The sequence below is a fragment of the Mastigoproctus giganteus genome, chromosome 6 (genome assembly GCF_048544385.1).
Source record: "Mastigoproctus giganteus isolate SK-2022 chromosome 6, ASM4854438v1, whole genome shotgun sequence".
Classification (NCBI taxonomy): domain Eukaryota; kingdom Metazoa; phylum Arthropoda; class Arachnida; order Uropygi; family Thelyphonidae; genus Mastigoproctus; species Mastigoproctus giganteus.
The window spans coordinates 84,975,116-84,989,597 of NC_143580.1; the positions used below are offsets into that span (position 1 = coordinate 84,975,116).

General features: G+C 38.4%; 1 protein-coding gene across 5 annotated transcripts in view; it reads left to right on the forward strand.

Annotated features, from left to right (window-relative positions):
- mRNA-cap (RNA guanylyltransferase and 5'-phosphatase mRNA capping enzyme) overlaps nt 1–5,156 on the forward strand; it is a 548,400-nt gene extending 543,244 nt beyond the window's left edge. For 3 of the 5 annotated variants that reach the window (XM_090376082.1, XM_090376081.1, XM_090376083.1), the window contains one exon: nt 4,802–5,154. In XM_090376082.1, the coding sequence (XP_090232208.1) occupies nt 4,802–4,989 (188 nt within the window). In that variant the 3' untranslated portion in view covers nt 4,990–5,154. Of the gene's footprint in view, nt 1–4,801 lie in introns of all 5 variants that reach the window. The other 2 variants (XM_090376079.1, XM_090376080.1) reach the window with 2 other exon arrangements.
- Nucleotides 5,157–14,482: the final 9,326 nt, after the last annotated feature.

The window sequence follows — 14,482 nt, forward strand, 5'->3', positions numbered from 1 at the left end:
CAGCCAAACTGTGGTGCCATCAACGACGAACATGGTGAGTGCTTCCATCAAGACATTGCAGTGATGGAACAAAGACACAAAAGCAAATGGAGTGCCACCATGTTTGCCGATTATTGTTCAATGTAGAACACGAAGCTGAATTCAAGCAAAAGGCAAAAATATTCCATGTTTGATACAGGTATGTTCGTAGCTACATCTTACTGTCATATATATAAAAAAATACCTTGTATAAATATAAAACACTACGTTTTTCAAAAGCAAGAGCCATTTGCCATTTTAGACACTATTCCCGTGTTTAGCACCCCAAAAACCTATAAAGTAAACATATTTTCATGCCCATAACAAGATATGACCCAAAATTTGGTGTTCAGTGTTATATACTTTCCTCCTCACATAGGTAATTATCTGGCGCACTATGGCCATAATTGCCAATGCACCTAACAAATCTCTAAATCAACAAACTAGGTAATTATCCAGTGACAATCAGTGGCGGATTTAGCACTTGAGAGGCCCCAGGCGCAATTCAATTTTGAGGCCCCCCTCTAAATATTTTTGGTACCACTACAGTGTGCATTCTATGCACACGTTTTTACTATAGCACGCGCTCTAGATTTGGTGTTGCAGTTTTAATCATTTTGGTTGCGCAATTCTTTCATACATATTTTATTAATTGGGAATTAAAAAATTAATTCCCAATTATCACTTGCTATAAATGTCACGCCTCATCAAACAATTCAGTTTTGATAAATACATAAACAATACATAAGATGTTACAGATACTTGATAACAAAACAAAAATACTCCTACACTAAAACACCAAACTCTAGTAATTTGTAACAGATTCGTGAGTGAAATGTTAGTTCCGAAAGCTATTAAAAAAGACTATGCTCCGTTACATGTGAGCCAGCGCAGTAGTGATTTCAGAGGCTTTAAAAGACTACTGCACTTGTTTATTGGTTCCCAATTAGTTGTGAATAGTTTTGAACTTCCTCCGCGAACAAATCTAATATTGTTTCTTGAGCAATATCATCACAGGGTTCTTCACTCGTGGAATTACCTCCACTAGGAAAAAACTGAAAGTGTTTAATTTAAGCATTAATGATATGTATTCTACTTCAGATTCACTTAGTTCGCACAGATATTTCATATAATATGTAGGGATATTTGCATAAGAGTTTACTAACTTCTCATCTTAAATTATAGTTTTATTCAGTAATGGTAATAAAGATGAGTGTAAAAATTTTAAATGAAACAAATTTTTTTTTTTTTTTTTTTTTGAGACCTGAGATTTGAGGCCCCAGGCGTGCGTCTGTGCAGAAATCCGCCACTGGTGACAGTGATGCATGTTCAAGTCCTTTGAATTTATTCAAACTGTCAGCCCAGCAATCAACAACTGGCTGGCTAAAAGAAAACTTCCTACAATCTACAATTTAAACCTCAACCACTGTAATTTGAATTTATGATGCCTAGTTTTGGAATTCCTTATAACAGTGAGGATTCTACCTTTCATTCATTTTACTAATCCCTCTCAGAGCATTATAAACTTCAATCAGGTCACCTCTGAGGTGCCTGGTTGCCAAGCTCCATAGTCCACATAATCAGAGTTTTTCCTCATACAGTTGTCCTGCTGATCTCACCATTCCAGTTGCCTGTATTCAGACCCTTCAAGAAGCTCAATGTCTTTTTTCAAATGAGGTCTCCTTACTTTAACTCAGTATTCTAAATGTGATCGTACAATTGCCTTCTATGTGGGATTAAGACATCCCTATCTTGACGGGATAGGGTTCAATAAATCGTTGACAGGAAACCATGGGCTTTCCTGGCTGCCTGTTTACAATGTTCGGAAAACTTGATATCTGCCTGTATTGTAACTCCCACATCCCCTTCCTCCTCCACTGTTTTTAATTCAACCCCACCAAGTATGTATAATTTATTTGTGGGTTGCTGTTCTTGAAGTGTAAAGCCTTGCATTTAGCAGCATTAAAACATAACTGCCACTTCTCTGACCATATTTGAAGTCTGTTCAAGTCATCCTGAATGAGCACTGCTTGGCACTAATCTTTACATCATCTGCAAATTTTGACATCATGCTGTCTATCCCTTCATCAATGTCATTTATGAAAATGAGAAATAACAGTGGTCCAGGAACCAATCCTTAAGGGACCCACTCCTGATGTTACACCAATCTGAAAAATATCCATTAATCACAATCCTCAGCCTTTTGCACTAGCCACCGAGCAATCTGTCTTAGAATGATACCAGTAATCTCAACATGTTCCAACTTATACAGTAACCTCTCACATAGTACCTCTTATACAGTAACCTCTTGGGGACCGAGTCATATGCTTTGCTAAAATCCAAATAAACTGTCAAAATTGTTCTTAAAATCCAGCTCATTATTAACTCTGTTAAAATAGACTACCAAGTTAGTTCAACATGATTTTCCCTTAAAGCCATGTTGTGTGTCTGTATCTATCTAAGTTCCCTGGATTAAACTCTTAATCATGGCCTCTAAGATTTTTCTTACCACTGAAGTCAAACTAAGCAGTCTGTAGTTACCAGCTTCACTCTTAGAACTGCTTTTATGTGTTGGTGATATATTGCTGATATATCGTTTCTTCTCCAATCTAAAGGAATCACCCCCAAGTCCAGATGCCCTCATAATTAAGCTCAATGGTTCAATACACTCCCTTTCGCTCTCCCTCAAAACTACAAAATATATGCCATCAACTCTGGGAGCCGTACTTGCCTTATGCTCAAAGGTTTTTCCAATAAACAATCAGCTGTAATTAAGACCACTCATTTCATATGGCTCAGCCTCACTCTCACAGCCTCTCATATAGTAGATATTAATGCTTCAAGAAAAAAGTAACAAGTTTATTTATTTTTTCTTTTTTTTTTTTTTTTTTAATTCCAGTTTGATTTTTGACATTTTTACTCAGAATAAATGTTGATTTACTGTAATGAGTAATGCTGAGCAATGAAGTCAATATAAAAAATTAATATTTATATGTAAAAGTTTCTATTTTTACATAACTTCAATCAGCCTGTTACTACCAAGTGCTCAATCTCTTCTTTTAATGTGAAAGAGTTAATACATCTTCTGATGTATTAACCCTTTCACAAGCAAGTTTTCCAAACATGTATAAGCAAACTATAGTTAGTTTTCCATAATGAGCAAACTCGGGAGTGAGTTTCTTCACAAAATTTTGAAGTTATGTAAAAATAATAACTTTGCATGTAAAATATTCGTTTCTTTTTATTTAAAGAGGCTGAAAGTGGTGAGTAAAGTTATTGCAACAAAGTTACCAAACTGAGAAGTACAACAAGAAAGGAATCATTTGTGAGTGGCACTGATGCATGTTCAAGTCCAGTTTATGATCTTAAAGAAGTTTTGAAAGGAGAAAAATTAATGACCTCCTCAATGAAAAGAACTGCTGAATCATAAACATTCCAAACAAGCTGATTAGTCTAGACAAGTTGCTGTCATGTGTGCCAGAATGTTTATCCACTTTCCTGTCTTCTGGCTTGAATAAAGCATTTTGCTAGTTACTTTTAATTGTTGAAAATCCAGAAACAGTTCATCAGTCAAATGCAGCCCATATCTAGTTACTTACTGAGTCCCTTACCCCTTGATAGGTTGAACAATGATGTCTAAATTTTTTAGACCAACAGTTATTAAATCTTTCACTTCATTTTTTGATGTTGATTTCTTTAGCATATTGATTACCCCATAAGTCAAAAACATCCAAGGATGATTTGATTTAGTCATAATGGCTCAACTGCCAAAATTGTGGAGAGTCAAAAACAAGAGAAGATTCTGTTCTTTTGTTCAGTGAGGAAGTACTTTATTGTTGCATATAACTATATGGTATACAGCACAGATTTCAGTGGTTGTCAATTCATCATTTAACTTTGAAAATTTTTGTGGATAAGTTTTCAGTGCTGTTCAGTAATATTGAAGATAAAGAAATAGATGAAGTCGTAGAATGGTTTGTAGTATGGTGTCATACAATACCGTACTACATTTCATACTGTTGATTTCATTGTGAGAACCTACCAAAAGCTATCATGAAAGAATCGATATACAGTGTTCTGTGGAACTGACAAGAAAAAAATCTGAATGAGTTGTTTTTTTTTTAACTATATGTTCTGGGGAACTGATACAAAAAGAAACTTGAAATATACAACAAATTATATCAAGTGATTCTTGGTGTTTTAACAATACTCAGAGCAGTGCTGGATGTGAGAGGTTATTCAGCAGGTTTAAAAAAAAAAAAAAAAATACAGTTCATAACTTCTAATGATAGTTTGTAAATACTCTTAGCAGCCAAGTCAGCAGGACCATCATTATAAACAAAACTTTAACTCAGCATTTCTGAAGGGGACAGAGTGCTCCTTGAAACATTCATAATCAGTGGTATCCAAACAAATGCACATGCAAAAAAATCCTAGGTGTGCTATTGTTTGAAAACAAACTACTGAGAAACAATCTTTTAACCTTACCTCATAATAAAATGAATATGGTCTCAGTGAAATTTAATTAAGAGTCAAAAGTCTGGATTTTAAAAAAAATAAATCTTTTTTTTTTTTTTTTTTCCTGATAAAAATTTTGAAATTTCCCAATGTACTAAATACAATAAGAAGCATCATCCTGTACCACTCTGATCATAGCTCTGTTGAGCTATGATCAGAAGAGATCTGATATTTTATTACCCATTCACAATTTCTGTATATCACATTTTAAACTGTCTCTAAATATGTTCATCTTATTAATGTTTTTGTTGTTTATTGATGTTAGCTGTGTTTAACAGTATCAAAAATCCAGTAACAAAGGATAAATTGCTTTACTTCATTGAACATCATCGGTGGCATCCTCCAGAACCCACATCTTTACCAAGAGCACCACAGCCTGATGGAGCGGCATCATCATCATCACGAAGAGATCATGCTCTTATGCCACCACCTAATAAGGTTCTCAAGAGATAGCAGTTTTATAATACATTTTCAGGACATTACATTTTGCTAGTAACTCATCCCATCTGCAAAATGTAGGGAAAAATGTTTCTAATATGTACAGTTATTTGTTAAAGAAAGCCTTCAAGATCCCCTAATTTTTTTTTCCTTAATCTGCAAGAGATTGGTGATCTGCTTTATTTAAAATTGAAACTGGAAAAAAAAAAAAAAAAAAAGTTCTACTGAAAACTCTCATCTGTGTTCATTTCAGGAACATGTTGATTTATGTACAGATATTTAAGTTGAATTGCCATCATCATCAAAATGAGTATCATTAATGTATTTTTATGAGATTTTATGTAAAATTTTTATATATAAATCAATGCATAAGAAGATATAACTATATAATAAAAATAATACTTAGCAATTTGGATATATGTTTAAAAGGAGAATGTATTCTAATAATGTATAGAAAATAATTCAAATAGAACTATAACAAGAGAATTGCCAGCTTTGTTTTAATGAGTATTCTAGTTTCCTGTTGCATAATCCCATCTTACTTGTATATTGTGTGAGACACTACAGAATAAATCCTTAAATTTTTAGAAAATTTCCTTTTGTTATATTGTACATATAAAACCACTAATAGACAAAAGTTGTCGTATTAATGACAAAAGAACAGTACTTTGTAAAATAACTAGTAAGTCATCGAAAATTTTTACAACACAATATGCAAAAAAATAAATAATTTATATATACACCGATGAGCGAAAACATTGTCCAGCCAGTCATTATGCAAATCAAAGCAACTGTAGGTGAACTACGGCATGTAACAGTGTAAAAAACACCTGATACTGAGCTCCAGTAATCAGTGTAACTCTTGTTCTTCAGATGGGAAAGGCAGAGAGTTTGACAAAGACCAAATTGTAATGGGCAGACGACTGGATCAGAGCATATCCGAAACAGCATGGCTGGTGGGGTGTGCTCACTGTCAGCCATGGTTAGTACCTACCGAAAGTGGTTTGAGGAGGGGGGAAAACCCACCAACTGCCAGCGAGGTGTTGGATAACCACAGCTCACTGATGCTCGAGGTAAGCAAAGGCTCTCCCAGATGGTACGTGGCAACAGAAGGGCGACTGTGGCACAACTCACTGGTAATTGAAATGTTGGTGACAGGAGTAATGTGTCACAACACACACAGTACATTGAACCCTGCTGAAAATGGGGCTGCACAGCTGCAGGCCACTCCGAGTGCCCATGCTAGCCAAGGTCTCCAAACTGCTGGTTATGTGTTGGTACCAGATACCACCAGACACATTTAGAAATCTTGTGGTGTCCATGCCTCGCCAGGTACGAGCTGTTTTGGCTCATCGGTGTATACATACAGAGTGTATCATAACATGTGGTATCCACTTCAGGGATGGATTTAGGACCTAGAAATAATAAAAAAAAAAGTTCAAGTAAAAATAGGTCCATGGGTCTGAGATTTTGCCGTATTTGCGGGTAAGCTATTTTTGTGCTACAGCAATTCTTTCCACAAACTGAATTAGCATAGCTGATCCCATTGCACTGTTTGCAAATGATACTTGATATCTCATAGTGGGCTTTGCTGTCTCATAGAGGACACTACGGGAACTTATGTAAACAAGTTCCCGTAGTGTTCTTTGAATGATTTTTAGTTAGTTCTACTGACAAGAGCACTACATTTGGAGCTTGTTAATATTTTGATACTGTAGATTTGCTGTGATAATGGAGGCTCGTTCAAAACAAGAAATGGGAGACATGCATCTCATGTATGGACTTCGTAGATGCAATGCAGCTGAGGCAAGACATCTGTATGCAGAAAACTTCCTTAATCATCAGGTGCCAAATAAGACCTAGAATACACAAATGCCTTGTAGAAACTGGTTCATTTAGAAAATGAATTCAGCTGATGGTAGTACATCAGCACTAGAACTGTTGATTTGGAAGAACAGATCCCCCATACCATTGTTTGGTCAAGGTTACCAGCAACGATTCAGCAGGAATAATTGGCAACAATTTAATCAGGCCTATTGTTCTGCCTGGAAGATTAAAAGGAGCATCCTACTACAAATTTTTAAAATAACATTTAAATGAGTTTGAAGATATGTCTTTTTCACATGTGGTTTTTCACAACAATGCTCATTTTAGCCATATCACTAAAAACCTTTTGATAAGTGATTTTGATATCCTAATAAATGGATAGTTTGTGTAGGACCCATTTCCTGGCCTACGTGCTCTCCAGACCTGAATCTACTCAATTTTTACTTGTGGGGCCATCTGAAAGCCATCATTTATTCCATACCAATTGATAACATTGAAATGCTCCACCGATGTGTGAAACAAGGCCAGCAAATACAACAGACACCTGGAACTTTTGAGTGGATGAGAATGTCTATGATGAGCTGTTTGCAGGCTTTTATTCAGGCACGTTTCCTGTAAACATAAGCAGATAGTTGTAGGAACACAATTGCTGTAACTCAGAAATAAGGTGAAATCAGACCTATGTTTACATGAACTTTTTTTATTGTTTTTAGGTCCTAAATCCATCCCTGAAGTGGGTCCCACACCTTATGATACACCCTGTATATGTCATATAAATTTAATCATATGTTCAAATAAATAATATTTTAACAAAATAGTATTGTGTGTGAACTTAGGGGTAAAGCATGCTCTTTCTGAAATATAAAAATTAGTTTGTGCAAATTAAAAAATGAAAGCATATGCACCAGAGGAGGTTATAGATCTCCTGGCAACACTCAGTCTCATGCTGTTAATAAGTGTTCAAGAGGGTGCCAAGGTATTGAAGTTAACTCACTCAAGTGAATATTCACGATGCATGCAGGGTTCTGAAAAAAAGGAAGTGGGAATTAACTCAGAATTTATCTTTATAGCGCACACCCATATGTGCTCAATTACAGATCCTGGGCTGCTGAAAACCTCTGAGAACATCCGATTGAAGAAATATCCAAACTCTGAACAAAATTCTCCACTAGTTACCCATGGATTGGAGGAGGATACAATAATGAGGTATAGGAGTGAAATTAGGTACAGTAAGTGCCAGTTGTAGTGATCATTGGTTATTAGAATCAGCCACTTTATACAATCAAATTTCAAAGAACTAATTCAAATCAATAAAAATTCACTACACTCATCGTTTATTAGAATTGCATCTTCAGTTATAAGAATCAATTTTTAATGCCTCTGTGATATTTTTCTAAAGCACATTTTTGGAGGTCACATTTCTAGTAACACGTTTCTTCCATTTATGGATCAGTTGTTTAATGCATTGATCATGGAAGATAGCACTTTTTGCTTGAAACCACGATTCCACTTCATTGATGACTTCCTGTGATGAATCAAAGTGGCATCCGTGCAATGGTTTCTTCGTTTCTTGAAACAAGAAGTCTGACAATGCTGGGTCAAGAGAATAGGGTGGGTGTTGCAGTAGTTCGAAACCACACTGGGCAACAAGGTGGTGGCAGTGGCTGGTGTGAGCCAGTGCATTATCTAACAGAAGATGGACACCTTTGGTTAACATTTCCACGCCTTTTCACCGTCTAAGTTTGCTAATGCGCCAGTAAAATCCAAACCAAACCTAAACATCGTGTAACTTTTTTAAAAGATTTCTGTAGTATTCTCTACAGAAATCCTTTTAATCCTTTTAAGTGTGGAACCACAAGGTAGGTAATCTGTCAGGATAACCCCTTTTCTGTCCAAAAACACAGGTAATGTCACCTTCTTTGCAGATGGAGTGGTCTTTGCCTTTTTGGGAGGTGGAGAGGAACCAATCAAAAAAGTTCACAACATCAGCATTACACAAATCCAACAGTTGGTAAGAACACTGCATTCAACATTGCTTCTGCAAAGGCGTCAGCAATCTTGGAAACCATTGTGCAGAGACCTTAGGTCATGTAAAATGCTGTGGGCAGACCCATAACTAATTCCCGCTGCATTTGCAATGAAATGAATTGTCACACATCTGTCACTCAGCACCAGCTGCTCAACCTTTGCACCTGTCTCACTGTGGAGGTCCCAGGTGCCAAGCGATTGTGATAGAGCGTTTTCTCTGTGCTTAAAGTGTGATTATCCAAATGCGATTTAGAGCTATATTAAGTTCCTGCCCTTAAGAAATTTATTTATTTAAAATCAGTTACTGTTACAAAAGTACTTGTACAGAGCAAGAAAGAAAAGTTACCTTTCTTTATTTTTCATATTTCTTTTACTAATACTTACTACTTTACACTTGGTCACACCGGGCACTGCTCCTGCCTCCCTGTGGTGGGGCCGCAAATCTTGGCAGAAAAGCTAATCTGCCAAGGGCCAAAAGGAGTAAGCATGGACCAAAATACATTTCCGCGTCTAGAGCCAACAAGCTCTCGGCCAGAGATAGACATTGACAATAACATGCGCATCCCAAAAGGTTGAAAACCACTTCCTCAGTGACAATTTATCCTACATTCCTTATAATGCACTCTCTTGCAGATCAGCCTCTCAGTAAGCTCTCTCCGTTCCTTATCCAGAAACACCTGGAAAGTCTGGTAGGATCTCCTAAGACAGCCAAGAGACTACAATCAGGTGACCTTCTGTTGGAAACAGTGAATTGTAAACATTCAGAGAAACTGCTAAAACTTACAAACTTTGCTGGAATTCCAGTAAAAATTTCTTCCCATACTACCCTAAATACATCTAAGGGTGTTATATCCAGCTGGGACCTATTGAATGTCACGGAGGAGGAGATAACACAAGAGTTTCAAGATCAAAATGTCATTGCTGCGAAAAGAATTATGGTGAAAAGAGAAAATATACTCACACCTACAAGGAATATTCTAACTTTTAACACGCCAAATCTACCACCATCGATAAAAGCAGGCTACTTACTCTACAGAATTAAACCATATATTCGTAACCCATTGAGATATTTCAAGTGCCAGAAGTATGGCCACTCTCAAACGGCATGCAGAGGAAACCAGGTTTGTCCTAATTGTGGGTCCTCTGACCACACCCAAAGTGACTGCTTGGCAAAAGAAATAACTTGCCCCAACTGTAAAGGAAACCATCCAGCCTACTCAAGGGCATGTGACAGATGGAAAACTGAAAAGCAAATCGTTAAATATAAGATAGAAAATAAAGTAAGCTTTCAAGAAGCACGGAAATTACTTACTCCCAATATGAATAAACATACGTACGCCAATATTGCGCAAAAATATCAATCAGTGGCAACCCAAACTGATGTTACAGTCCCTTCAACCACCTCAATCTCTGACTGGGCTCGGACTTTTCTCTCTCAGCAACAGTCCAATGTCCCGAAACAGTTGAACCACGCAAGTAATACTGCACTTACAGTACCAGCTACATCTCCTCCCCCAGTGATTTCTTCTATATCGAATAATCGTAACTCAAATTTAAAAAAGATTTGAGTACCGTACCCGTTTGCAGAGCAATCGGGTATGGGACATGATACTGCCAAGGGGGATGTCTTTGTGTGTGCGCAATGCAAGGAGTGTATCGATATCAGGCAACAACTCGGCGTTCTTATGGGCCTATATGAGAGCTTGAAGGACAGGGTGGATGCCCTCGAAGAAACTAAATTGAGGGGCCCATCAAGCTCTCAGCTGCCCACATTAACGCCAGAGCTTGCACTTGGGCATCGCGTGACACAGAGACAACCCCCAAGGCAGAATGCGCTGGTCCCGAAGGAACTAGTAGTTGTTGGTGACTCTATTGTCAGGGAAACGGGGAACATGCTTTGTAAAAAAGATAGGTGGAACAGGACCAGGGTATATCTGCCAGGGGCAAAGGTTGATGACGTTGTAGAGCGAATATCATCTTTTAAGGGCACAAAACGTGATATAGTTGTACACGTTGACACTAATAATATTAAGAGTAGGAAACCGGCAGAATTACTTAACAAGTACAGGTCACTGTTGAACAAAAGCCGAGAATTAGGGTTGAATTTGAAAGTGTCTGCAATTCTGCCCAGACACGATAGGAGGGAGTATATGATGAGAACCTTGTTGATCAATTCGGCCCTGGAAAGATTGTGCAAGGCTCAAAGGGTAGAATTTTTTTCAGCCTGGACTGTACTTGTTAACAGGAGAGATAGCTTTTACAGGGATGTGATACACTTAAATAGAAAGGGTGCAAGAATATTTGCTGATGCTATCGAGGCAGTGTTAGGTGGGTCGGAAAACTGCTAGCTTGGGGGAGACAAAGACCAATAGATTGACAGTAGCCACTGGCAGAGGTGAAAGAGATTCTTGCACTGCTTCTATTAGAATGAGCAGAAGCCTGAAAAACAAGATGCATGGTATTTCAGAGACTGCTGGGAGCCATTGCAGTACAAGTAAACACATGGGTTGTGTTAGGGTAGCTAAGAATAGAAACAGGTGCAGATATACTTGCATGTACACCAATTCTAGGAGTTTAGTAAATAAATTTGATGAATTTGAGGTATTGCTCAAAACATCGAAGGCAGATATTGTTGGGATATCAGAGACGTGGTGCCACACAGATATAAGGGATGCGGAACTGCAATTTGGGGAGTACAACGTCTACAGAAAGGATAGACAGGATAGGAAGGGGGGAGGTGTTATGCTATTAGTTAAGAAACACATAAAAACCAAGGAAGTGAAGCCAGTCGACATCGCTGGACAGTGCAGTGTGGAGTCAGTTTGGTGTGACATAAACATTGGGAGATCAAAATTGAGAGTAGGAGTGTGCTATAGGCCTAATGACTCTGATGAGTATAATAAGGAACTGTACAGGGAAATAGAGTGGGCCAGTAAATCAGAGTGTCTTATAATGGGAGATTTTAATTTCCCAGATATTGACTGGATTTTGGGGGCTGGTTACTCACACACTAGCAGGGCTTTTGTGGATTTATTGGATGATTGTTTTCTACATCAGCATGTTCGGGAGGCAACTAGAGGGAGTAATACTCTTGATTTGATTATCAGCAGTGATTCTTCATGCATTAAGAATCTGCAGATAAATGAACCACTAGGTGGCAGTGATCACAGTGTGCTGAAGTGGGATTTACTCAAAGAGGTAACTACCATTAGGGATAAAGGGAAGGGTTATTGCTTCCGTAAAGGCGACTACGATGGACTGAGACAGTATTTAAATTCTATACAGTGGGACCAACTGATGATGTTACCAACAGCAAATTCAAAATGGGAAGCATTCAAAGAACTTATCTTGGAAGCTACTAGGCTTTACATACCAACTAAGAAATATTGTTCAAGGTTTAGGCCAAAATGGATGTCAGATGAACTAATGAGGCATATGGCAGAGAAGAAAAATGCATGGGATACATACAAATTAACACATGACACAGAAGCCTATGATAGATACAAGTTGATATGCAACCAAGTTACAAAGGAGGTTAGGCAGGCGAAGGCAGATTACGAGAAATCCTTGGCAAGGGATGCAAAGAAAAACAGCAAAGAGTTCTTTACTTATGTAAAGTCTAGAAGGAGGGGGATGAATCAGATTGGTCCACTTGATATTGATGGGTCAAGTGTTGATGATCCTGCTCAGGTAGCTAACAAACTAAATGAATATTTTGCATCGACATTCACACATGAGGAGTTATTCAGCGAGGGGAATGCCAGAGGTGTATTCAACTCTAGCAGTAAGCTACAGAATCTTGAAATAACTGGGAGTAAAGTGGAGCAGAAACTGTTGAAGATAAACACAAGAAAGGCACCCGGGGTGGATGGGATCTATCCAGTTATATTAAAGGAGGCAGCAAAGGAAGTAAGCAAACCCTTAGCCATAATTATGAGAGCTTCCCTGGACTCAGGGGAGGTACCCAAAGACTGGAAATGTGCAAATGTGACCCCAATTCACAAAGGAGGATCAAAGGCTGACACAAGTAATTATAGACCTGTGAGCTTAACTTCTGTTCCAGGAAAATTAATGGAGGCACTGGTTAAAGAAGCACTGCAGGATCATTTAGACAAGACTTCAGTTATAGCTCAGACACAGCATGGTTTTGTTAAGGGGAAGTCTTGCCTGACCAACTTGATTGGATACTATGATGCAGTCACAAAAGAACTGGATGCAGGGAATAACTTTGATATTATATACTTGGATCTTAGAAAGGCTTTTGATACTGTTGCACATGGAAGACTGCTACACAAATTGGAGCAGTGTGACATTGGAGGCAAATTGCTGCTATGGATAAAGGGGTGGTTGAGGGGGAGAAGACAGAGAGTGATAATCAATGGACACTGCTCATCGTGGACTGATGTTGTTAGTGGAGTCCCTCAGGGCTCAGTGTTGGGTCCATTATTGTTTTCTGTATTTATAAATGATATTGATGATGGTATATCGGGCTTAATGTCCAAGTTTGCAGACGATACAAAGGTTGGCAGGGTTGTCAAGGACACTACTGACACTATGCTGCTGCAACAGGATCTGGAAAGGTTGAGCAGATGGGCTGAGAGGTGGCAAATGAAGTTTAACATTGACAAATGTAAAGTACTACACAGCAACCCCAGAGCAACGTATCAACTCTGTGGTACAACACTGACAGTGGTAGAGAATGAAAGGGACTTGGGGGTGGTTGTGCAGGCAGATATGAAGTTCTCTGAGCAGTGCAGACGGGCTGCAAGAGTAGCTCATGGAGTATTGTCAATGATATACAGGAATTTTTCCAGCAGGGATAAGGAGGTGATTATTCCATTGTATAAGGCGATGGTCAGGCCACACCTAGAGTACTGTATACAGGTCTGGAGGCCTCATTTCAAGAAGGATGTAGAGCTGCTGGAACGAGTACAGAGAAGGCCAACAAGATTAGTGAATGGAACAAAGGGGTGCTCTTACTAAGAAAGGCTTAAGTTTTGCAAATTACAGTGTCTGGAGACTAGGCACCAGCGAGGTGATCTGATAGAGGTGTATAAAGCCTTGAATGGTTTAAGCATGCTCAATGCTGATGGGATTCTTCTTCTAGCTCAGAAAAATCACCTGAGAGGGCATAAATTCAAATTGAGGAAAGACAGATGTAGGATAGACGTGCGGAAATTTGCCTTTAGCCAGCGGGTGGTTGGTTGGTGGAACAGACTTCCATCCCTTGTGGTGGAGGTTGATAGCCTAAATAAGTTTAAGGCTCAGCTGGACAGGTATTTTGAACGAACAGAGGGGTGAAGTGGAAGTGGTTTTTTTTTTTTTTTTTTTTTTTTGGCTGATGTTGCATAAGCTTGCTTTCTTGCATCAAATGCCTCTACTAATGCTAATATCCAAGAAACGTCTATGGATACTATTGACTCATCTAGACAAGAAGAATAGATCTTAGAAATATATGCGGAAGAAGAAGTTGTTGTTGTTGTTGTTTTGGTTTTTAGGAGCATTAGCAACTAAGGCCATATTGCTCCTGGGATATGCGGTGGTCATTCCCTGACCTTTCTGCATCCTCCGTATTTGGTGGACACGGGCTCGAACCCCGGTCTAATCAAGAAACGTGTGCTACGCACTGCTGCTCCTGCCCACCTGGCTACGG